At 40.5% G+C, this 27,238-nt stretch overlaps 1 protein-coding gene across 3 annotated transcripts in view; it reads left to right on the top strand.

Moving 5' to 3' along the window:
• The window catches only part of pdzd2 (PDZ domain containing 2), a 71,920-nt gene that overhangs the window by 5,013 nt on the left and 39,669 nt on the right, over window positions 1–27,238 (top strand). For all 3 annotated transcript variants that reach the window (XM_051422238.1, XM_051422239.1, XM_051422237.1), the window contains exons 2-4: window positions 22,275–22,491; window positions 25,600–26,075; window positions 26,356–26,869. In XM_051422238.1, the coding sequence (XP_051278198.1) occupies window positions 22,372–22,491; window positions 25,600–26,075; window positions 26,356–26,869 (1,110 nt within the window). In that variant the 5' untranslated portion in view covers window positions 22,275–22,371. The remainder of the gene's footprint in view (window positions 1–22,274; window positions 22,492–25,599; window positions 26,076–26,355; window positions 26,870–27,238) is intronic.

Raw genomic sequence — 27,238 nt, 5'->3', positions numbered from 1 at the left:
CATTTACATACCTGGAAATGAAATTTGCCCTATGCATTTGACCCATCCTATATACATTAGGAGCAGTGGGCAGTCATAGGTGCCCGGAGAGCGATAGGCTGCCACGTAGGGGGCGCTCCATAAGCAGCTTTGGGGTTAGGTGTCTTGCTCAAGGGCACCTCGGCAGTGCACAGGCGGTGGAACTGGCACCTCTCCCTCTGGTTCCCAAGCCAAGTCCCTACAGACTGAGCTACTGCCGGAAAACTGTAGTAAACTGTTAGTTTGCAGGAACCTGCATCAGAAAAATCGTCTGTTGTGAGAACAGCCAAGCACGCCCCAAAAATAAAAGTGTCAACAGTGTCTGGCCCGACACACACTCCAGACACACACAGCTTTACTGTTGGTGTGTGTTCTTACGAGAAGTGATAGTGCTCTCAGTCTGGGAACAAAGGGTGTTTGTGACCACAATATGCACACCACAGAAAAACTGATGTGGTCATAATTTCATGACCACAGCAAGGTGAGAATTCACTATAGTTCATGACAGAATCTGCTCCCCCTGCACATCGTTCACATAAACTGCTGACCGCAGCTGGCCCGAGCCTCAAACAATACATATCTCTAATCCCTGGCATGTCCCAGTGCCCCCCTCCAGCCTCAGAGCCCTGAATCAATTTAACCCCCAAGTTTGTCCTGTCGGACATGGTTTGTTACAAACTTGTTACAAACTTCTTAAAAAAGAAGAATAAAAGAGTAATAGCTAACTTTAGACTAACTAACTTCTTGACACATACTCTCTGTGTTTGTTGTAGAGACCAAGGAGACAATCTTTATGGTGCATTTAAAATGGTTGAAAAATATGTTCTGAATGTCCATGTCAGCAGCTGATCGAAGTATCCAGACTACAGTGACCACATTATTGTTGTTTCCTTCTTTGTTGTGTAAAAATGTGACATTTCGGATGTACTGAAATGGGGCTTTTTCTAATCTTTGGCCATATGGTGCCCAGGAGAAGAGCAGGGTAGAGGGGGAGGGGTGGGATGAGACATGTAGGTCAGCCTAAAACATGGAACAAAGACGGAGAACTAATCCTCGTTGTCAAACTGTAAGGTAGAGAAATGTGTTTACCTAACAGTAAAGCGTACACATCTTGAAAATCATGGTGAGTCCATGGATAGGTGTCTGGGTACTGGTGCAGCATCAAACTTAGGGAGTCCTGAAAGATACTCCATAAGTCTGAAGGAAAATGTTATTGATGGGAGGAAGTAAGTTAGTGCTATTCCCCAAGAATAGTAATAGAAAAGTAAATATACAGCAACATTTCAACTATTACAGGCCAAATTGAATTTGCATTTTTCAATTCTTAATAAACCACTGGCAATCTAGTTTCAGATCTGGGCATAGTACCACCTCAGCTGCCTCTTTGCTTTTGAATGATACTGTGATTAGTTTAGATTAAAAACTAAAAATTTGCGCTGTCTTACATTGTGTCTTACAGTTTTAACAACAATACTTTTTGTTGGTTCAGAAATTACTTTCATAACAGATCTCAGTGTTTTGTGGCTCGAGGTGTGCACCATTGGAAAACAATTATCAATATTAAAAGGTCCAGTGTGTAACATTTAGGATGATCAGTTGGCAGAAATTTAATCTAATATTCATAGGTATGTTTTCATTAGTATATAATCAGTGTATAGTGTATAATTACCTTTAGAAAGACACGTTTTTATCTACCAGTGCTGCTGGTTGCCTTCCATGGAGTCTGTCTTGTTGAACTACTTTGTTTCTACAAGCCCAGAAAGGAGAAACTAAAGACTGACTCTAGATAGTGCTGTTTGCATTTTTTGCACTGGAGTTTCTCCTCCGCACTTGGAAGGGGAGGGTGAGGAGAGGGATTTGCAATCTGTAACTGCACCGTTACATGCCACTAAATCATTCACACTGGTCCTTTAACAAAGGGCTTCAACAGGGATAATCTTTGCAGTCTATAAATATAGTCTAGGTTTTTGCATTAATAATTTATTTTGCATTTAATTTCTATGTAGATTACACTATATTTTATGTAAATGCAACACAATTCAGCATGCATTAAATAAACTGCAGTACAATATGGTTCTATATTAAGAGCCCTCAACAACTTAAATTTCTTTTTCTAAATATTGAAGTACTAATGAGGCATGCCCACACTAAAAATGTTTAATGGTTGAAACAGTTTCCAAGTACCTTGGAATGTAGCTCTTAGACTCCTCTGCACAGGGAGCCTGTGGCTCTGAAAAAAAATTATATAGAAATATTTTTTAACATTTAAATGTATCACTGATCTGATTTTACATTCTCCAATTGTAAAGATAAGTAGCTATAACAAACACAAAAAGAAAAGTTTCAGCATTTCCTCAACTAGCATTGTAAGGCGCAAATATATTTGTGTCTCCAGACAGATTTTTGTTTTTGGCCAAAAGTGAAATGTTTTGATAGTAACGGTTGCTTACCATACGGTTAGACGGTAAGCTATATTTCTATCTTGTCTAGAAATAGAAGGTAGGAAACAGTTCTATACAACTTTATTCTACATTTCTTCTTCACTATGGTTATGTTATACATGCACAGTAGGTAGGCCCACTATATCACAATATCATTGATTTCATTTGTGGTGATTCTACTATTCTACCTGTCATTCATTGTACACTAAATAAAAATGTAAACATGATATCCCTATGCCTGAAAAACACTTCATCCTTTTAATTTCCAAAGCTTTGATTCAAACGCTATTGACATTTTCCCCAACCTCCTTTAGTATTAAGGTTTTGTATACCTCATATGTACTCGTGCAAAATCCAAAGGATAAAAATTATCATCATACTATCAGGGATGGGCAGAGACTCCTTTGGATGAAAGTAAAGTCCTGCTGTAAATCTGTATCAATATAGACTGCAGGTCTTTAATTCCGTTACAAGCCGTGAGCCAGAGATTATGTGCAGAGGGGGAAGGGCTCCATTTAGAGGGATTTAGGTCGTTACTGGAAATGTCATGTTAATACTGTTGTTATTTAACTGATGTGTGTCAACAGTTGATGAACTGGTTCTGTTTCTGTGTCCCTCTTTCTCTTCAGTCTGTCTGTATGTCTAAAGATTACAATTTAAGGCCTTAAAGGGTATCTTTGGTGTTTTTTTTATTGTGAACATTTTTTGAATTTGGTTCTGTATTGAGTAAGAGCATTGCAACAGAAAACAGGCTACAATGTAATCCTTATGGGAAATTGTGCATCATCAAATTACATCCATTAAACATACAATATATAATTTCTGTTGCTAAGGGGTCTCTCACGTCAAAACAAAAGGCGAAGTTTGATGACATTGTGAAGTAGCGTGGGATCATGGGAGTCTTCACCACCAATGCCGCCAGTTTCTTCCAATTAGGATTCCTTCATCGTTCAGGGAGTTTTTACCAGGTAAAAAAACGGAAAAAAATAAACGAGAGGCTGTGAGCCAAGCTGCTGCTAACGTTAGGTTAGCTTGTTTCTCTGATGTCCAGTGACTAAAATCCCTCAACCGGTTCAGATCTAGAGTTGACATTGACAGGTGACTGGTGAAATGCAGTGTTACCTGAAAAAAAAGACAATCTGGGTTTGAACATTGTTGGAAACATTTGGACTAAGTAAACAACTCAACTACATATACCCAGTCATGGAAAAAATTATTAGACCACCCTTGTTTCTTCAGTTTCTTGTTCATTTTAATGCCTGGTACAACTAAAGGTACATTTGTTTGGACAAATATAATGATAACAACAAAAATAGCTCATACGAGTTTAATTTAAGAGCTGATATCTAGCCATTTTCCATGGTTTTCTTGATAATAACCAAAATCACTTAAGTTCTTACATCAATAGCTAGGGCATTGTACTGCCAAAAACAGTGCTTTTAGGCATTCCATGTTTTCTTTTCTATCTGTTTTAGTCACATGATACACACAGGAGTTAGTACTTGATTGCATAATCATTGCTTTTGATGGCTGCAGCCATACGTCTTGGCATGCTCTCCACCAGCTTCTGACATTGTTCTGCTGTCACAACAGCCCATTACTGTTGCGAAAATTCAAACAAATTTGCTTTGTTTTTGGGCTTGTGGTTCTCCATATTGAGTTGATGATGTTCCACAGGTTTTCAATTGGATTTAGATCTGGTGATTGAGCAGGCCAAGGTATGGTTCGAATGTTCTGGTTCTCCATCCAGGCTTTAACTGACCTTGCCGTGTGGCAAGGGGCATTGTCTTATTGGAAAATCCAGTCATTCGAGGCAGGAAAGAGTTTATCAGGTGATGGAAGAAGACTGTTTTCAAGAGTAGCCCTGTACGTGACCTGGTTCATTCGCCCTTCACACAATTGCATTTGCCCTGTTCCACCCATACTGAAACAACCCCAAATCATCACCAATCCACCCCCATGTTTTACTGTAGGGGCAAGACAGTCTGGTTTGTAGGCTTCTCCAGGCTTCCTCCTAACCAGTAAGTTGGCTGGAGTGGGCATCAACTCAAAATTGGATTCATCACTGATGAGAACCTTAGCCCAATCATAAACAATCCAATCCTTGTGAACCCTAGCAAAGAGTTACCGGGCGTTCCTCTGCCTTTTGTTGATGAAGGGCTTCTTCCGTGCCCTGTGTGACTTCAGACCAGCTTCAAGAAGTCGGTTTCAACTGTCCTTGCTGAACAAGTCACATTTCTCGACAGTGCCCACTCATTTTTAAGGTCCCTGGAGGCCTGACGATGATTCCTGACACAGGAAAGGATGAGTGCACGGTCATCTCGTGGACGTCTCCTGCCTCGACCAGCTAGCAATTTGGTAGTACCATGTTCGGCTTGTTTTTTCTTGGTGTAATGAACGGATGTCTTGGAGATCTTCAGTTTTTTGGCTACCTGTCTCTCACTCATGCCAATTTCCAGAAGTGCCAAGATGGCTGCCTTTGTGGCTTCACATAATTCTGTGAGAGCTGACAACTTCTGAGTTGTACTACGGCTTGAATGTAAGCAGGAAACCACTCTAGGCCTTTGCATGTAAATGGTAAATGGACCTGTACTTGTATAGCGCCTTCCTAGTCTTCCGACCACTCAAAGCGCTTTTACACTACGTGCCACATTCACCCTTTCGCACACATTCACTCAGTGATGGCAAAGTCCATCGAACAGAAACTAACATTAATACACATTCACACACCGATGCACGGCATCAGGAGCAATTTGGGGTTCAGTATCTTGCTCAAGGATACTTTGACATGTGGAACCCACGACCTTCCGATTAAGGAATGACCCACTCTGCCTCTGAGCTACAGCCGCTCATGCGCAGTGCTGCTTATGACATGAAATGGCCTCTTATATACCCTGGTAATACAATCAAGCAGAAGTGTGACGAAATCTCGTGCCATGAGATCTCGCAAGATTGAACTCTCGTGAGAATATTTCTCACGAGATTTGTTAGCTATCCATACTTCTATTTATGACCTGTGGGGGCAGTAATACGCCTTTGCTACGTCTAGCCTGCCAGAACCTAAAGAAGGAGAAGGAAAAGAAGAAGAGGAGGAGAAGGAGGGGAAGCAGCAAGCAGCCAGAATAACGTCGCAAAATACCGGTATTCATTTCAATTCAGTTCAATTCAATTTTATTTGTACAGCGCCAATTCATAACAGAAGTTATCTCAGGACACTTTTCAAATAGAGTAGGTCTAGACCGAACTCTTTAAAACATTATTTACAGAGACCCAACAGTACCACCATGAGCAAGCACTTGGCGACAAGGGCAAGGAAAAACTGCCTGTTAAAAGGCAGAAACCTAGGACAGATCCTTCGGCTCTAGGTGGGTGGTCGTCTGCCTCGACCAGTTGGGGTGAAAGAGAGAGAGTGAGAGAGAGAGAAAGACAGACAGACAGACAGACAGACAGACAGGTGCACAGCAACAACAGTATTGGCAATGGCAATCTAGCAGGACCATGGCAGGAGGCTCCACCAGGATCGATAAGAACCTGCGAGACGAGAAAGCACAAGAACTCCGGGGAAGAAGTGAAGTTAGTAACATGCATTAATGGGACATGAATGAGTGCAGAAAGAGAGAGGAAGAGAGGAGCTCAGTGCACCATGGGAAATCCCCTGATAGTCTAGGCCTATAGCAGCATAACTAAGTGGTGGTTCAGGATTCCCCTGATCCAGCCCTAACTATAAGCTTTATCAAAGAGGAACGTCTTAAGCCTACTCTTGAATGTGGTGAGGGTGTCTGCCTCCCGAACCACAACTGGAAGCTGGTTCCACAGGAGAGGAGCTTGGTAACTGAAGGCTCTGGCTCCTGTTCTACCTTTAGAGACTATAGGAACCACAAGTAGCCCAGCATTAAGAGAACGTAGTGTTCTAGTGGGGTAATAGGGTACTATGAGTTCTTTAAGATATGAAGGGGCCTGACCATGAAGAGCTTTATAGGTGAGGAGGAGGATTTTAAATTCTATTCTACATTTTACAGGGAGCCAGTGCAGAGAAGCTAGTACAGGAGAGATGTGATCTCTTTTTCTAGTTCCTGTCAGTACTCGTGCTGCAGCGTTCTGAATTAATTGGAGCGTTTTAATGGACTTATTGGGGCAGCCTGATAATAAAGAGTTGCAGTAATCCAGCCTTTAAGTAACAAATGCATGGATTAGTTTTTCTGCATCTGTCTGTGATAGTATATGTCTAATTTTTGTAATATTACGTAAATGAAAGAAGGCAGTCCTAGAGGTCTGCTTTATGTGGGAGTTAAATGACAAATCCTGATCAAAGATAACTCCAAGATTCCTGACAGTGGTGCTAGAGGCCAAGGTAATGCCATCTAGAGTAACTATATCTTTAGACAGTGAGTCTCTAAGGTTTTTGGGGCCAAGAACAAGAATTTCGTTTAACATCAGAAAATTGCAGGTCATCCAGGATTTTATGTCCGTAAGACATGTTTGTAATTTAGATAATTGATTAATTTCATTGGGTTTGATTGATAGATATAACTGCGTATCATTTGCATAACAGTGAAAGTTAATGGAGTGATTCCTAATAATGTTGCCTAAAGGGAGCATATATAAAGTAAATAGTATTGGTCCAAGTACAGAACCTTGTGGAACTCCATGACTAACTGTAGTATTTATTGAAGATTCATCGTTAACATGTACAAACTGCGAGCGATCTGATAAATATGACTTCAACCAGCTTAGTGCGGTTCCTTTAATGCCAATTTGATGCTCAAGTCTCTGTAAAAGAATATTATGGTCAATGGTGTCAAATGCAGCACTAAGATCTAATAATACAAGTACAGAGACAAGTCCATTGTCAGAAGCAGTCAGAAGGTCATTCCACATCCAGAAAACGATGTGGGCTTCATTGATAACTGGCAGCCTTTTTGGGGAAAACCTGGTCTGATTAGGAGAGACAGCATCCATCCCGCTTTGGATGGAGCGGCTCTCTTATCAAGAAATATGGCAAAGTTTATTTCTAAAACCTGACAGTCCAGAGTTGTGACCAGGAAGCAGAGCTGCTGTCTTACACACTTCTCTGCGCTTCCATTAAAACAGTCACCCACCCAAAACCTTATAGAGACTGTGTCTGTCCCACGACCACCTAAATTATTTAAAGAAATAAAAACAAGAAAACCAAAAAAACCAACTCCTCAGTAGCACAAAATAAAACAATGAAATGTGGACTGTTAAATATCAGGTCGCTGTCCTCTAAAGCTGTTTTAGTGAATGAATTAATATCAGATTATGACATTGATTTACTTTGTCTTACTGAGACCTGGTTGTCCCACGAGGAGTATGTTAGCCTAAATAAATCCACCCCCCCAGTCATATTAATACTCACATTCCCCGAGGCACCGGCCGAGTAGGTGGAGTAGCAGCAATATATGATTTGAGCGTTTTAATGGACCCTAAACCTTAACTAAATTATAATTCATTTGAAAGCCTTGCTCTTAGTCTTTCTCACCCAAACTTCAAAACACTGCAGCCAGTTCTATTTGTTATAGTGTACCGAGCTCCTGGACTGTACTCTGATTTTATATCTGAATTCTCAGAGTTTTTATTAAGTTTAGTCCTTAAATCAGATAAAGTAATTATTGTAGGTGATTTTAATATTCATGTGGATGTTGACAATGACAGCCTTAGTAACACATTTATCTCATTAATAGACTCAATTGGCTTCTGTCAGAGTGTAAATAAACCAACTCATTGTTTTAATCACACTCTTGACCTTGTTCAATATCAATATGGCATTGATATTGAACATTTAATAGTCTTCCCAAAAAATCCTTTTTTATCTGACCATTATTTAATAACTTTTGAATTTCATTAGGCAAAACTTCCTACAGCAGATGTCTATCTGACAGTGCTGTAGCTAAATTTAAGGAGGAGATTCCATCAGTGTTTAATTCAATGCCATGTCTGAATATAACAGAGTCCTATAACAACTTTAGTCCCTCCGAAATTGATAATCTTGTTAATAGTGCTGCAGGCTCACTACCATCAACATTAGATTCTATTGCACCTATTAAAAGGAAATTATTAAAACATAGGAAACTAGCACCATGGTACAACCACCAAACCTGCCAATTAAAGCAAAGAGCGCGGAAATCTGAAAGGAAATGGCGCTCTTCGAAATTATTAGAATGCCGCTCAATTTGGCAAGATAATCTTAAAACCTATAGAAAGGCCCTCCGTAATGCCAGAGGAGCCTATTACTCAACACTAACAGAAGAAAATAAGAACAACCCTAGGTTCCTCTTCAGCACTGTAGCCAGGCTGACAAAGAGTCACAGCTCTATTGAGCCACATATTCCCATAAACTAAAGCAGCAACGATTTCATGAGCTTCTTTTATGATAAAATTATTACTATTAGAGAGAAAATTAATCACGAAATGCCCTCAACAGCCATCACTGGCTCTCCAAGTTTAGGAACTTTAACTAATGTAACCTTAGATATATATTTAGAATGGTTTTCTGCTATCGATCTTCATCACTTAACTTCAATAATTTCTTCAATGAAGCAATCTACCTGTCTATTAGACCCGATCCCAACTAGGTTGCTTAAAGAAGTCGTACCCTTAATTGGCACTTCTTTACTAGATATGATTAATCTTTCTTTATTATCAGGATATGTACCACAGTCCTTTAAAGTAGCTGTAATTAAACCCCTTCTTGAAAAGCCCACTCTTGACCCAGGGGTTTTAGCCAACTATAGACCGATCTCTAACCTCCCCTTTCTCTCTAAGATTCTGGAGAAAGTAGTCGTCAAACAGTTGTGTGACTTTCTACATAACAATATCTTATTTGAGGATTTTCAGTCAGGATTTAGAGTTCATCACAGCACAGAGACAGCTCTGCTTAAAGTTAATAATGACCTTTTGATTGCTTCCGACAATGGACTTGTCTCTGTACTTCTATTATTAGATCTTAGTGCTGCATTTGACACCATTGACCATAATATTCTTTTACAGAGACTTGAGCCTCAAATTGGCATTAAAGGAACCACACTAAGCTGGTTTAGGTCATACTTATCAGATCGTTCTCAGTTTGTACACGTTAACAATTATTCTTCCATAAATACTACAGTTAGTCATGGAGTTCCACAAGGTTCTGTACTTGGACCAATACTATTTACTTTATATATGCTCCCTTTAGGCAACATTATTAGGAATCACTCCATTAACTTTCATTGCTATGCAGATGATACGCAGTTATATCTATCTATCAAGCCCGATGAATTTAATCAATTATCTAAATTACAAACATGTCTTAAGGACATAAAATGCTGGATGAGCTGCAATTTTCTGATGTCAAAATCAGAAAAAACTAAATTCTTCTACTTGGCCCCAAAAACCATAGAGACTCACTGTCTAAAGATATAGTTACTCTAGATCAGTACTTCTCAAATAGTGGGGCGTCATAGTGAGGTGTCAGGGGGGGCGCGACAGGCAGGGGTGACTGACGGGGGAGGAGATATGGAGAAGTTTCTGACAGGAGTAAAAAGAAAAACAGAGGAGGCGTCATAGGCAAGAACAGCAAGTGACAGTAATCAGAATCAGAATCAGAATTTGTTTATTGCCAAGTAGGTTTTTATGCCTACGAGGAATGTATACATATACAAATACAAATATACAGTTATTCAAATCACACAGAAATCACACAGAAAAATAAAGTACTTTCAAAAAATAAATAGATAAAGATAAGAAGAGAAAGAGAAAGCTTTGCAGAAGAACGTGGGTGCATTAATGTAATGCATACTTTATATACAGGGTGGGTATAAGAGTCAATGACAGTGGGTAATCCGGGCCTTGTTAAGGAGGCCAGCTGCCGACGGGAAGAAACTGTTTTTATGGCGAGACGTTTTAGTCCTGATGGACCGCAGCCTCCTGCCAGAGGGAAGTATCTCAAAGAGATTGTGACCGGGGTGGGAGGGGTCAGCCACAATCTTACCTGCACGCTTCCTTGTCCTAGAGGCGTACAGGTCCTGGAGGGATGGCAGATTGCAGCCGATCACCTTCTCAGCTGATCGAATGATACGCTGCAGTCTGCCCTTGTCCTTGGCAGTGGCCGCAGCGTACCAGATGGTGATAGATGAGGTGAGGATGGACTCGATGGTGGCAGTGTAGAAGTGCACCATCATCGTCTTTGGCAGGTTGAACTTCTTCAGCTGCCGCAGGAAGTACATCCTCTGCTGGGCTTTCTTAGAGAGGGAGCTGATGTTCAGCCATAAACCTAATAAGACCAGGAAATATGACGAAGCCTACATAGCCCTGGGTTTACTGTGAATATGGTCAGAAATGAGGAAAGACTTGTGTGTGTTTTATGTTTAAAACCTCTGGCAGCGGACAGCATGAAACCACACAAATTAAGACGGCACCTGGAGACCTTACACCCCAGTTATGTCAATAAGCCGCTGGACTTTTTTCATCGGATACTCGATGAGTATCGCCAACAGGCCGGTAATTTAGTGAGCACGGCATCACTAAATTAAAATGCACCATTAGCCTCGTACAAACATCGCCACATCGCAAGGTGCAAAAAACATCACACAATAGCAGAAGAGCTAATACTGCCGGCAGCATTGGACATGGTCACAATCATAGGTGAGAAAAGAATGAATGTCCCTCTGTCTAATGACATGATTGGGAGAGGTATATTTGACATTTCAAACGACCTCCAAGAACAACTCACAGAACATCTAACAGACAAACGTTAAATATAAGTAATATTGTTGCAAATTAAAAAAAACAAAAAGAAAAACCAAATGTTAAAAAGTCATATACCTTTTTGAAAAGGAATAAGCTGATGAAGTTGAAAGGTGACCAATGTTTACAGTTAAAAAATGTTTTGAATGTTACTGTGTTAAGTCTATAAAAATGCACTTCCCAGTGAATCATTTGCACTTTCTCTGTTTTCAGAATCACACAGACTGAGCAGTCTTGTTTAAATGTTACAAATTGAGTTAATAAACTGAACTTGGAAATTGTTGTTGCAGTTGTTGCAGATGTTATCTCAGCTCATTTTATTAATCTATTTTGATAATTAGGTGATTGTATGCAGAATGCTGGTGCCAGCAACTCATACAGTGGTTTGTACAGATAAATAAATATTATCAGGTTCTCAATAGTATTAAAATTCAGGGGGGGCGTGAAACAATGTCTGTCCTCTAGGGGGGGGCATGACAGAAAATAATTGAGAACCACTGCTCTAGATGGCATTACCTTGGCCTCTAGCACCACTGTCACAAATCTTGGAGTTATCTTTGATCAGGGCATGTTATTTAATTCCCACATAAAGCAAACCTCTAGGACTTCCTTCTTTCATTTACTAATATTACAAAAATTAGACACACCCTGTCACAGACGGATGCAGTAAAACTAATCCATGCATTTGTTACTTCTAGGCTGGATTACTGCAACTCCTTATTATCAGGCTGCCCCAATAAGTCCATTAAAACGCTTCAATTAATTCAGAACGCTGCAGCACGAGTACTGACAGGAACTAGGAAAAGAGATCACATCTCTCCTGTACTAGCTTCTCTTCACTGGCTCCCTGTAAAATTTGGAATAGAATTTAAAATCCTCCTCCTCACCTACAAAGCTCATCATGGTCAGGCCCCTTCATATCATATATGTGGTTCCTATAGTCTCAAAAAGTAGAACAGGAGCCAGAGCCTTCAGTTACCAAGCTCCTCTCCTGTGGAACCAGCTTCCAGTTTTGGTTCGGGAGGCAGACACCCTCACCACATTCAAGAGTAGGCTTAAGACATTCCTCTTTGATAAAGCTTATAGTTAGGGCTGGCTCAGGTGAGTCCTGAACCATCCCTTAGTTAGGCTGCTATAGGCCTAGACTATCGGGGGATTTCCCATGATGCACTGAGCTCCTCTCTTCCTCTCTCTCTCTTTCTGCACTCATTCATGTCCCATTAATGCATGTTAACTTCACTTCTTCCCCGGAGTTCTTGTGCTTTCTCGTCTTGCAGGTTCTCATGGAACCTGGTGGGGCCTCCTCCAGTGGTACTGTTAGGTCTCTGTAAATGTTAGAAGGAGTTCGGTCTAGACCTGCTCTATTTGAAAGGTGTCCTGAGATAACTTCTGTTATGAATTGGCGCTATACAAATAAAACTGAATTGAATTGAATCCTGGAGAACCATTGCCTCCTACACGCAAGAAGGGTCTATGGGAACAACTTTAGGCTGCAAGACGACAACGCAAGAGCACATAGGGCAGCTGTAGTGAGAGAATTTCTTGATGCAGAGGGGGTGTAGCAGATGCCATGGCCTGCTTGCTCCCCTGATATGAACCCTATCGAGCATGCCTGGGATGCCTTAGGCCGAGCCCGTAATGAGAGGGACAATATTCCTCAGTCTAATTAGGAATTAGCCCGGGATCTGACCGAAGTGTGGGATGCCCTGACCATTGATGGCATCAACAAGCTTGTGGACAGTATGCCATGAATTCTTAACACATTGATCTGTGTCAGGGGTGGCAATACTTAATATTAGTGACTGAGTGACATTTGAAAGTAATATTGGACACTTTTATGCATGAAATACCCTCCAATACGTAGGGCTGGGTATTGTTAAGAAACTCACGATTCGATTTTGATTCTTTAGGTCACAATTCGATTCGATATCGATTCAATTCGATATTGATTTGAAATGCTTCGATATCGATTCAGTAATAAGTAAATTACAGCTTCAGGACGGCGTCTTCCGTCACGTGTTTGCGTGTTGGTATGGCGTATCGTGGTTCGAGTGTGTATACCATCTTCTTAAAACCCCCGTTTTCCACGACACTGTAAGGTCGTAGGTCATTACATATGAAGACGGCCACAGACTCTGTTATCTTCTGTGCAGAGTTTGGCGGCAGTTTGCAAAGGAAGGATCTGTAGTGTTGCGCCTGTTTTGAATCCACAGGTTTGGCCACGGGTTGCTGCAGACCATCTGCATGGTGTCGGCTTAAGTGGTTGCGCAAATTTGTTGTGTTATTGCAGTATTTTAGTACTGCCTGGCACAGCTTACACACTACCTTACTTTTGTCTATTTCCTGTGTTCCGGGTTTACACTGCTTTTAAAGTTGAAGGCGCTGGTTTAACACTGCTGCTACCTTTTTCGGTTGCCTTGTTGTTGTTGTGTGGTCGAGTGCAGCCTCCGTCCGTACAACGCAAATCACACAGGTGCTCACCGCGCCCCCACTGGCCAGGGCCTTAAATCGATTCAGAGGATTTAATGAATCGATATTGAATTGGGAAAAAATATATTGCAATGCACTGATGAATCGATATTTTTACCTACCCCTACAAATCCGTGTTTCCTGTTAATTGATCAAAGATTGAAAAATTTAAAGCCCATAGTCCTGTTTATTGTTCAATACCCCCAATTTAGTTTAAGCCTGAATACACAGTTTGCAATGGTTAATTGTGGTTTAATTTTCACTGTGATATGTTTGAAGGAGATTGATCGATAAAAATTTGAGAAGATATACACTTTATCTATCAAGAATAAATCACATTGTCACAATCATTTCATGAGAAGAGGTAAAATATATTTTATTCCAACTTTATGGGCAAAAGTGTATAAAGAGTAAGGAAAGTCTGCATATGGAGGAGGTGGGGTAGATGGATGGTGCAAACAAACACAGAAACCTAGGAGACCCCTGTACCTGTCCTGTTTGGAACCAAAACTCAACATTACATAAATTAAATTAGGTAAGGTACATATCCTTAAAATCTTTTTCGAAGTGATGCAGTTTTTGTACCAAAATTTTCAATCATTAACCATACCAGCTTTATTTTGAAACTCTGCTTGGATGTTTCATATTTATTCATCCTAACTTGAATGTTGAACCCTGCAAGTCCAGAAATAATGACAATGGGCACCTACACAGCATCAGTTAAAAACTTTTTTGAGAAGTTGGGAGTGAGATTGTGTTGATCCATGTACACAACTGTCATTCCTTTCTTGCTCAAAAAATGTTGTGCACCCAAACTGAAGTCGGGTTTGTTTCAGAAAAACATTTAAGGACTCATCACAATCTTTTAACCGATTAGTAAATTAAAAAAAAACATATACATACAGTCCTGCTCACCATTATTGGCACCCTTTCATTTTTTGCATAACCTCTACAATATCTTCAGAAATAAATAGAAATGTACCAAATTTATATCAGGATCTTTTAATTGGAGGTCCAAAGTAATTTAACAAAGAAAGTTGTTTTTTCAACTTACATATTGTAATTTCAAAGAAGAAACAGAAAAAAATAGCATGTGCAGCAATAATGGCACCCCTCTTTAATATTTGGTTGCACACCTGTTGGCGGTGATGACAGCCTCCAAACGTTTCTTGTAGCCATCTATAAGCTTCTTTCACTTCTCAGCTGGTATTTTCTCCCACTCTTTCTTTGCAAATTGTTCAAGCTCTTGAACGTGTGCAGGTTTCTTTTCTCTCGGATTGAGATCAGGACTCATTGCTGGCCATTTTAAAACAGTCAATTTTTTCCTTTTCAACCATTATTGCGTGCTTTTGGATGTGTGCTTTGGGTCTTTGTCTTGCTGGAGGACCCATGATCTTCGACTCAAACCAAGTTTTCTTACACTGGGTAGGACATTTTGCTCTAAAATCTCTTGATAATTCTCTGATTTCATGATTCCTGTGATACGGTCAAGGCCTCCAGTACCAGATGCAGCAAAGCAGCCCCATAGCATTATGGATCCTCCACCATGCTTAACTGTTGGTAGGGTGTTCTTTTCATTGTAGGCTTCATTGCACCGTCTGTAAACAAACTGTTGGTGGGCATTGCCAAAAAGCTCTATTTTTGTTTCATCTGTCCACAGAACATTTTCCCAGAAGGATTGTGGTTTGTCCAGGTACTCTTTGGCATAGATTAGTCGTTCCTTTTTATGTCTTTTCCTCAGCAATGGTGTCTTCCTTGGCCTTCGCCCATGAAGCCCTGTTTGGTTTAGTGTGCGGTGTATGGTCTTTGGATGTTTGACATGGTGTTTTGTCCACCATTCGCACCAACCTTCGAAGACTTCTCATCAATTTTTCTCTTCCCCCCATGTCCAGGGAGGTTCTTGACAGTTCCATGCTTGGCAAACTTCTTAATAACATTACGCACTGTTGAAACAGGGATCCCAAGGTATTTGGAGATGGCCTTATACCCTTTGGAGGTCTTGTGTTTGCTAAGTATTGCACTTCTGATGTCCTCAGACAGCTCCTTTGTCTTCACCATTGTGACAAAGGAACAGGGGCTAACAGATGTCTTTTTAAAACACAGAAGTCATCATTCAGTGGCTAATTCATGTCACATGGGCACAGACAATTTATCACAGGTGATTCTCATTTGTGATTTACCACAGGTGAGTCACAATGTGTTTCCATACTGATTTACAGCAAAGGGTGCCAATACCAGTGACACAGCAAGCTTCAAGTTTTTCTATTTTTTCCTCCCATTGTTTATTGTTTTAAATTGTTGTTTATCATTTGCTCTTTTGTATCAAACACAAGGTCAGAACAGAAATGTTTCACTTGATTAATTTTTTTCAGAAGATATTCCACATTATGTACTTAAACTTCATGGGTGCCAATAATGGTGTACAAGATTGTATGTACATATACATGAAAACTGATGAAACAGCTGCCAGGCTTTCACCAGCTTTTGTGCATTGATATATCCTAAATATGGGGCGGCTGGGGCTCAGGGGTAGAGCAGGTTGTCCACTAATTGGAAGGTTGTTGGTTCGATCCCCAAGTCCTCCTGCTGCATGTTGAAGAATCCTTTAGCAAGCTACTGAACCCCAAATTGCTCCCAATGCTGTGTCATCGGCGTGTGAATGTGAATCAATTAATTAGTTTCTGTTCGACGGACTTTGCCATCACTGTGCATATGGGTGTGAAAAGGCGTATGTAGTCTGAAGACTAGAAGGGTGCTATACAAGTACAAGTCTATTCACCATTTACCATTTACCATGTGAACTGGGGAGATGTGATAAGGCTTATAGCAAACAGCTGGTTTCATCACTTAAGTTCAGGGTCTGAATCAGGCCTCCACTGGTGTAGGGACTTATCTATGAACTGTTCTCTTTTTTATGGAGCCTGCTCATTCATGGTGGAAACTGTTTTATTCTGTTAAAACCTTGGCAGTCTTCCATGGGAAGTTTTTGTTTTGTCACAGGAGATAAACCTGACTCATCTACGGTGAGATAGAAGAGTGATTGCATTAACTCAGGCAACAACAAACAGCGTTTACTGTAGTTTTCTCATATGGTGTTAGTGTGCAGTAATTTCATAGGCACTCACACACTTGTATATTTGTATCCTCCTGGATTTTATGGTTTATTTTGCCTGCTCAGTATGTGTGTCCCTTCCCAGAGGTTGTCTAAATAAAGGGAGGGAGAATAGTTTGCCAGTTGTCTGTGGTGATGTACAAAGTTGAACACACAGCCGAATTTTTTGAGCACACCCACACCAGGTTTGCCACCCCCAGTGCAGCTGTAACAAAATGCACAGAGATGTACGGTAGTATTGTTGGAGTGAAAGCACAGGGGCTTTGACAGCTTACCGAATTAGCTGATTGGCCAATAGTGTATCTGTTCTTGTCTGTTCAGTTTAGTAAAAGATTGATGTGTGGGTGCTACAGATTTCCTCAGCTCATGCAGTTGAGATGCTTATGGAAAGCTAGACAGAACTATTAACAGTTAGGCAACAGTGTTGATCAATTGCATGTATTATTCCAGTCACTGCACTTTCACTAAGATTGGGGAAAATTCCAATGAGAATAAAATCCCGGTGTGTAAATGTGAGACGTTCACATGTCTGCATCTTCACAATTAGAAACAAGGAAATGAGTTTGGTGACGCATGTCTCAACAAAAAATTTTGAACATTTGTGCAGAATTCATGAGGATATGTAGAATTTGCGTTAATTGTTGCTCTCGCAACTTCCTGGAGGGACTGATTATCTGATTGCAGATAAAAGAAATTCATTTGAGAACGTGCTACTTTATTTCTCCTCCAGCCACCTCTCTGTAGTCACCATTCGGGTCTACCCACAGCATCTGAAATGCCACAAGTAAAAGTAGAATTTTTTTTTTTTTTTACACAATATTAATTTCCTTTGCAGCATTTAATTAAACATATGAAGTGCTCTTATACTTAAGTAAAAGTAGCAACACCACATTGTAAAAATACTCAAAGTTACAAGTAAAAGTACAAAAATATTTTCATTAAAATACACTTAAGTGACCAAAAGTGAAAGTGCAAAATGGCCCATTTCAAAATAATGTATATTATATCATTGGATTATAATTACTGATGCATTAATGTGTTTACCATTTCAATGTCACAGTTGGTGAAAGTGAAGCTATTTTTGCTTACTTTATACTGCTGGGTAGCTTAGCTTAACAGAACCATCTGTTTGAACTATGATTAGTTTTGGTTGAAAGTGAAATGTTAAATTGGCTTTTTAAGGAGATTTTTGTCTTAGCAAGATATATAGAAAATGCTTGTCAATTAAGACAGAAAGCACTGTATCCAAAATAATAGGACAATTTGGTCATGAAAATTGAATCTGATGAAATGTTTTATTTTTTGAATTTGTGGGACTGTAAATTATTATTTATTTTAATAATATATAACACTACAGAAAGGTGCAGGACACCTAAATAAATTTAAATTAAAATCAATTAACTAAATGTATCAAATAAATGTAGTGTAGTAGTGTATAAAGTATAAATGATCATAAAATGTACAAAAATGTAAAGTAAATATACTTTTTTAATATTTAGATACTACAATTTTAATTTCAACAGTTCCAAATATCTTTTCTTAGTTTCTTTGATTACTAATAATCTGTATCCTTTTATCATCTATTATGGGACTGTAACTGCCTTCTGTTCCTCCTGATATCACATTTTGAAAGTTTATCCTCCAGAGATTCTATTCTATACCCCCAACTCCACTACTTCACTGTAAACCCACACCTCCTATTCCAGCCCATGGTTCAACTCAGGCCAGAACAGGGCAGGCCCTGTTTGCCTAGAGTTGGAGTGTACAGGAATAGTAGAGACAGATGGTACCACAAAGCCCAACAGTTTATTTGAAGCCCAGGCTCTGCATAGTCATTAAAGTGTGGTCTCATGGTAGCCTGCGTTTTTGTCTATATCTGCCACAGATGTGGCTGCATTCAGCTCTCTGTCTGTAGTTAAGCGTGTAGATGAAGGGTCAGCCCAGATTCCACACATAGGAGCCCTACATTGTGAATGGGGCCACGGTGCTAGTTTAGCATGTTTCAGACCATTAACATTAAAGTTATTGAAGTTAAGCATAAGTTTAGAGATAGATTTTTATCACCCAGGCCGTGGTTGGTTTTAATTTATTTCAGTAGGGGAAAGGGTGAGACCAGACACTTTTTTAGTTCTGGAGTATTTTAGGATGCTGTGCAGTACTTTAAATTAGTTGTTCCGGGTAAGTCTGCATACCACAGAGAGAGGCTTTGTCATGGGCATCCAACACACTCTGAAAGTTGTCTCCTCTGCAAAATGTAAATTCTAACATATGTTGTGTGGCCTGTTTGCAACTGAGTAAGCTGGGTGATGGGCTGGACTTCAACACCGTGGCTCCAACCTCAATCACTACTGCACAAACTCTGGCTCAGAATGGTGAAAGATGGCAGCTGCCTTATCCAGGATAATTTGGCTTGATCGTGACAGTTATTCAATTCAATTTTATAACAGACGTTATCTCAGGACACTTTTCAAAAAAGAGTAGGTCTAGACCGTTCTCCTTATAACATTATTTACAGAGACCCAACAGTTCCCACCATGAGCAAGCACTTTGCGACGGCAGCGAGGAAAAACTTCCTTTTCAGAAGCAGAAACCTCGGACAGACCCTGGCTCTAGGTGGGTGGCTGTCTGCATCGACCAGTTGCGGTGAAAGAGCGAGAGACAGAGTAATAATAATATAATAGTAATAAATATAATAACAATAATGTCAGTAATACTAGCAATGGGAGTCAAGCAGGACCATGACAGGAGGCACCACCAGGATCCATGAGAACCTGCGAGACAAGAAAGCACAAGAACTCCAGGGATAAAGGGAAGTTAGTAACATGCATTAATGGGACATGAATGAGTGCAGAAAGAGAGGGAGAGGATGAGAGGAACTCAGTGCATAATGGGAAATCCCCCAATAGTCTAGGCCTATAGCAGCATAACTAAGGGATGGTTCAGGACTCATCTGAGCCAGCCCTAACTATAAGCTTTATCAAAGAGGAACGTCTTAAGCCCACTCCTAAATGTGGAGAGGGTGTCTGCCTCCCGAACCACAACTGGAAGCTGGTTCCACAGGAGAGGAGCTTGGTAACTGAAGGCTCTGGCTCCTGTTCTACTTTTAGAGACTATAGGAACCACAAGTAGCCCTGCATTAAGAGAACGCAGTGTTCTGATGGGGGTAATAGGGTACTATGAGCTCTTTAAGATATGAAGCCTGACCATGATGAGCTTTGTAGGTGAGGAGGAGGATTCTATTCAATTCTATTCTATTCTATTCTAATTCTATTCTGAATTTTACAGGGAGCCAGTCCAGAGAAGCTAATGCAGGAGAGATATGATCTCTTTTCCTAGTTCCTGTCAGTACTCGTGCTGCAGCGTTCTGAATTAATTGGAGCGTCTTAATGGACTTATTGGGGCAACCTGATAATAAGGAATTGCAGTAATCCAGCCTAGAAGTAACAAATGCATGGATACGTTTTCTGCATCCGTCTGTGACAGGATGTGTCTACTTTTTGTAATGTTACGTAAATGAAAAAAGGCAGTCCTAGAGGTTTGCTTTATGTGGGAATTAAAGGACATGTCTTGATCAAAGATAACTCCAAGATTTGTGACAGTGGTGCTGGAGGCCAAGGTAATACCATCTAGAGTAACTATATCTTTAGACAGTGAGTCTCGGAGGTGTTTGGGTCCAAGTACAAGAATTTCATTTGTTTCTGAGTTTAGCATCAGAAACTTGCAGCTCATCCAGGATTTTATGTTGTTAAGACATGTTTGTAACATTGCTAACTGATTAATTTCATCAGGCTATAACTGGGTTTCATCTGCATAACAGTGAAAGCTAATGGAGTGATTCCTAATAATATTGCCTAAGGGAAGCATATTTAAAGTGAATAGAATAGGTCCAAGCACAGAACCTTGTGGAACTCCATGACTAACTTTAGTGTTTATGGAGGATTCATCGTTAACATGTACAAACTGAGAATGATCTGATAAATATGACTTAAACCAGTTTAGCGCGGTTCCTTTAATGCCAATTTGATGCTCAAGTCTCTGTAAAAGAATATTATGGTCAATGGTGTCAAATGCGGCACTAAGATCTAATAATACAAGTACAGAGACAAGTCCATTCTCGGAAGCAATTAAAAGGTTGTTATTAACTTTAAACAGTGCTGTCTCTGTGCTGTGATGAACTCCAAATCCTGACTGAAAATCCTCAAATAAGCTGTTGCTATGTAGAAAGTCACACAACTGATTGGTGACTACTCTGTCAAGAATTTTAGAGAGGAAGGGGAGGTTAGAAATGGGTCTATAGTTGATGGCTTTGATGTAGAAATTAGTTAGTAGTAGTTAGTTGATGAAGATCGATAGCAGACAATCTAAATATATATCTGATTTTACCTTTTGTTAAAGTTCCTGAACTTGGAGAGACAGTGATATTTGTTTAGGGCATTTGGTTATTAATTTTTGTCTCTAATAGTAATAATTTTATCATAAAAGAAGCTCATAAAGTCGTTGCTACTGAGGGTTATTGGGATACATGGCTCAATAGAGGTGTGACTCTCTGTCAGCCTGGCTACAGTGCTGAAGAGGAACCTGGGGTATTTTGTGCTACTTACTGGAGTTTGTTTTAATTTTCATCAGGTTTTTATGTTTAATTCCTCTTGTTTTTATTTCTTTAAATAATTTAGGTGGTCGGGGGACAGACATGGTCTCTATGGGGTTTTGGGTGGGGGACTGTTCTAATGGAAGCGCAGAGAAGTTTGTCAGACAGCAGCTCTGCTTCCTGGTCCCAACTCTGGATTGTCAGGTTTTAGAAATAAACGTTGTCATATTTCTAGATAAGTGTCTAAGCTATCTTTCATATCTTTTATACTCAACTCCTTTTGCGTTTCAATTGAGCAAGGCGTGCTTGATTACAATCTGCACCGTGCTACTGATGTGTTTATTATTCCAAGTATATGAGGATATTTTAGTCTAAAGGTTTAAACCACCTGGTGGTCATAATGTTATGCAGCCCCATACGCAACACAATGTGATGCACTGTGTGTTCTGACACCTTTCGAGCTACAGTAGCTTGTTTGATTGGACCGCACGGGCCAGCCTTCACTTCTCAAGTGCATCAGTGAACCTTGGCCACCCATGACCCTGTCTCTGGTTCATCACTTTCACTTCCTTGGGCTGCTTTTGATAGGTACTGACCACTGCACACCACAAGAGCGGCAGTTTTGGAGATGCTCTGAACTAGTCGTCTAGCCATCACAATTTGGCCCTTGTCCAAATCCTTACGCTGCCCATTCAGGCTTCTAACACATCAACTTGAGGACAAAATGTCCACTTGCTGCCTAATATATCCCACCCACTGACAGGTGCCATGATAACATTCCCCTGTCAGTGGTCATAGTGTTATGGCTGATTATTCCTGCTCAACTTTAAATTGTGTATCAGAAAATTCTCTTGATTAATTGCAAAGAGTTCTCCTTTACGTAGGTTCAATATGTATCTTTCAGATATGGATCTGGGGCTGTCGGCCCACGCTGGTTCCTGTGCCTGTGCAAACTGTTGGAAGCATCAGAGTGGCTGTTGGTGAGGTACCAGGATGCAAGGATGCCCATCACTCAGGACAACGCCCTTAGCATCCTTCCACTACTGGAAGGCTGGCACGGGGCTCAGGCCACAAGATCACAGCAGGACCACAACCTGAATCAGGACAGTTCTGATTACAAGGTAATTCATCCGCTTCAACCCCTTTGTTTCTAATTAAATATCAAATGTCAGCGTATTGCTGCATAACCAAAGACATTTTTGTGGAAGAGAGTGAGCACAGTGAGCATTCCTAAAGAAAAAGCAAGACTAAAAGTAAAGTATTCTTTGTAAAAACAGAAGGTATTCTCTTTTTCTGTTACTGCCCCTTAAACAACTGGCCGGGCCAGGGTCGCTTACGTTTCCCGACTACATCAACTTACCCTAACCCTAACCCTCATCTCCAGTTCCATATTTTTATTCTAGGACTCCAGTAAGCCAAGACTGCATGATTCACAGTTAAATTAAATCTTTATTTATCTTATATTGGCCCTTTATGCAGTCCCTAAGTTCATCCTCTGTCTGAAAAAGTTGCTTTAGCTCCTGTTTTAAGGCCCCCCTTCGCTAATAGCCAATTGGCCAATGTCCGGAAGCCTGCAGCAATCAGTGGTTGTGACTTTAATTTAGATTTTGACAAAATCCTCTGACTAGCAACAGATATTTAGTTATTGATCACAATAAAGCAAGGCCAAGCTTAAACGTGATACTGAAAATTGGTGAATAGTTAATTAACCATCACCTAATGTCTATATGGTATATGTGATGATCTACATGAATTTTTGGCCCCTAATTTTGAAATACTTGTATCATTATGAAAGAGTAAACCCTGTATTTAAGCCAGAGCAGTCTTAAGCCTGGGTTTGTGCTCACTGGGGTTACTTTTACATACTTTCACCATAATTCATTATGTCTATGGCTCAAACAGCCAACTAACACACAGTGCCAAATTTAAAATCAAATATTAAAACGCAATGTGGTCGCTCACTCACCAGATTCAGTCGTCCTGTCGCAGCACACATCGACTCGATAGGCTAACCTGGGCGCAACAGGTGAACACAAATACGGGAGAAGTAACGGAAATGCTGCTTTCAAGTGCTGCCAGAATAATCAGAAAAATTATTTCGTGTAATATAATATTTAAGTTAATTGCTGTCCATGTAGAGTGACTATAGCACAAACCCTGATAAGTCAATATTTTTGTGGTTTTAGGGAATGTAGGTTACTCATGCAGCAACAAGTCTGGGACAAAATAAAGCTTCAACCGTCTCAGCACGTTTGATAAGGTGAATCTCCACTGGTATGCTATCAATGTCTTTTAAACACTCTGAAAAATATTAAAATACAACACATCTGTTTTGTAGCATCCATGTTGTTCCCACATTATTTCCCACAAAGTCGGAAAAATTACTTCCCAACTCAGGAATGCCGAAACTTCCAATACAAATGAATGCAGCACTGACAGGAAATAAAGAGGCGTGGTCATGACCAAAACTCCAGCTCCAGCCCATTAAACTTAAAAGTTATTCACACATTATATTGCTATCAAATATAAGTATATTCTACTTCGTAGAATTATTAGTTAGATTGTACTTAGTAATTGTAGTTAGTTAGTTAGTTAGTTGTAATTAGTAGAATGTACTTACATTTGATAGTAATGCAATCAAACTTAAATTGATTGAATACATTGTACTTGATTGTTTGATTAGATATGAAATCCGGTCTAACAGCGTGACGGCAGAATTGTGAAGAGACTGTGTTGTGGGTGTGTATTGTCCTTTATGATGTTGTGGGCCCTCCTGATGACCCTGGTTGTGTAGATGTCCTGTAGTGATGGGAAGGCTGCCCCAGAGATGAATTGTGCAGTTTTTATTACATGCTGGAGAGCCTTCCTGTCCTGAGCAGTGCAGCTGCCATGCCAGACTGTAACTGAGCTGGTGATGATGCTCTCGACTGTACATCTATAGAAGTTGCTGAGGATTTTGGTTGACATGCCAAATTTCCTCAGCCTTCTTAAGAAGTAAAGTCTCTGCTGGGCTTTCTTCAGGAGCTGGTGGGTGTGATGAAACCAGGTGAGGTCCTTGCTGATGTGGCTTCCGAGGAATTTAAAGGTTCTAACCCTCTCTACCTCTGTCTCACCGATGTACAGTGGGGTGTGCTGTTCCCTGCTCCCCCTCCTAGGATCAATAATTAATCAATCAATCATCTCCTTTGTCTTGTTTGTGTTCAAGGAGAGATAATTTTCCTGACACCAGGCCACCAGTCCTGCCACTGCTCTTTTTAATGTGTGTCAATGCAGCACTAAGATCTAACATTAGTAGTACAGAGACAAGTCCATTGTCTGATGCAGTTAAAAAGTTGTTAGCAACACTAACCAGTGTTGTCTCTGTGCTGTAATGTACTCTAAATCCTGACTTAAAATCCTTAAGTAAGCTGTTGTTTTGTAGAAAGTCACACAACTGTTTGGTGACTAGACTTTTCTAGAATTTTAGAGAGAAAGGGGAGGTTAGAAATGGGTCTATAGTTGGCTTAAACCCCTCAAGCCCCTTAAGCCCCTCAAGAGTGGGCTTTTTTCAAGCATAGTGACTACTCTCTCCGTCACTAACAAGGCAGTAAGTTAACACTGTTAACTTAGAGCAAATGTATTTATACCATCCACTCCTTTTCCGTCTACCTCATTGAAAAATCCAGAATCTATGAATATTCAAATGTTGTTCATTTCTCAAGTTTTCCTGCTGAACTAAAGATGTCTCCTACTCCCTATACAGTTAATTCTCAGAGTATTGGCACTGGTTTCTAAATCACAGGCCCCACCCCTTAAAATCAGTGAGCCCAGAGAAACTTTACACTTTCACCACATGCATGTGAAAACAAACAATGCACATACATCATTCTGCATAGTGAAGATCAAACACCACACTGTATGAATAAGAAGAAACAATGAGCTTTTACTGGAGGGGACTTTAAATATTTGTAACTGTTGATGTAGACCACTGCATTGGTTAAAATGAAAACATTCTATCAGATAGGTAACAGATTTGAAGAATGTGACTAAAATATGTTCCGTGTTGACACTGCATAATTCCTAAATGTAAATGAGGATATAAACTTGTGATTTTATTGTGGTACAATGAAACAATAAAGGGAGAAACAGAATGTTAATAAACAATGACAAACCATCAATAATGTGTAGGAAAGTTTAGTCATTTTTGTCATTCAGCTTCATTCACTGATTGGTCACTCTTCTTCTTCCAGCATGTGGACTCCAACCAGAATGGAGAAGGGGATAGTGTTTGCAGCAGCAACAGCAGTGTTAACAGTGTTAATATGGAGGACATGTCCCTGTGTCTACCTGCCATTCAGAAGTTGGTGGAATATATTAAGTTCAACTTCATGGAGGGTGACACAGCTCCATCAGCCAACCCCTCTTCCTGCAGGGAGGGGTTGGACGTTGAAGTTCAGGCTGTCTCCCTCAGTAAAGATGAGGGTGATAGCGCTGAGTTTGGCCTCAGCTTTGGAAACATTCCAATTTTTGGGGATCCTGATGGAAGAAAGAAGGGAGGCCCTAGGAGGAGGAGGGATCAGAGCCCCATCATGGATGTGGGCTGCATCTGGGTTACCGAGGTGAAGAAGAGGAGCCCAGCAGCCCGCTGTGGGGGGATCAAACTGAGAGACGAACTGCTGTCACTGAACGGGCAGCTGATGGTGGGAGTAGATGTCAGTGGAGCCAGGTAAGGAAAAAGGACACTGATTGGTCCGTGAACAAAAGCATAGACTAAAGGCTGGAAAGATGGATTTTTGCACGATTGAACTGCCTTGCAGGGGAGTAAAAGTTGAAGTGCATTTGCAAAGCGATCAGTTGTTGTTTATTTAAAAGATTAAACTATCAATACATTAACAGTAAAGTTTTTTTTTGGCCACCCAGCTGCCCACCCATATTACTGTTTATTTACAGTTACAGTTTGACCCAACAATGTCTGTATGTAATGACAACGTTATCTTTTTTTATAGTTACCTGGCTAACCAGTGTTGGAGTGGAGGATGTATCTACCTGATAATGCTGCGGCGAGTCAAGCGAATGGCTCCTCCCCGTCCCTGTGATGTCAATGGCAGCATCAGTACCCCTGTTGGCAGAGACGGCTGTGAAGAGCGGCAGCAGGGCAGGGCTGCCTCCGAGTCCTCCAACAGCTCGGCAAACTGCAAACGCACACGCAAGTTTGGTGTCATATCGCGGTCATCTTTTAACCGAGACACCCGGGACAGTACTGACTCAGAACTCCCGAGCTGTTACAACAGCTACGACTCTTCTGTTCCCACTGAGGCAGGGGTCAGTCCTGCAGTAGATGACTCAGGTTGCATCCTCTCCACACATACGCCCACAGAGGAAAGCCCAAATGCCTTTCCTCAGGGGAGAACTGTTCCCCAGTGTCTACACAGAGGAGGCACCGCCACCCTGCTCACAAGATGTCACAGTCAGCTTTTAGAATCCAAAATTGATTCTTTCAGCAGTGAACCTTCAAACCAGGTAAGATGCTGCTGACATACAGGGCTCTGACGGAATACACCGGGACAAGTGAAGGGTCATACTCTCTCACAAACCTTTGTTCTGAAGACAAGGGGTTTCATTCTGAATTGAGATAAATTATTTCAGGTGAATAAAATTTTCATAAAATTGAACAGTAAAATGCATTCAGTCAAGAAAAGAGATGTGGGTATGTTAAAAATCACTCGATTAATTTCCTTCTAGTTCAAACCTAGTTAACGATGCTCATTACTCAAGTGTTTAGACAGAATTAGTAAGTAGTCTTCAGTAGTTGGTATAACAATCTGAACTCACTCAGGCACCCCATTTACACCTGATCTGTATCCAGATAAGAAAACATGCATGTTAATG

The sequence above is a fragment of the Dicentrarchus labrax genome, unplaced genomic scaffold (genome assembly GCF_905237075.1).
Source record: "Dicentrarchus labrax unplaced genomic scaffold, dlabrax2021, whole genome shotgun sequence".
Lineage (NCBI taxonomy): Eukaryota > Metazoa > Chordata > Actinopteri > Moronidae > Dicentrarchus > Dicentrarchus labrax.
This window is presented reverse-complemented; position numbering and strand designations above follow the sequence as displayed.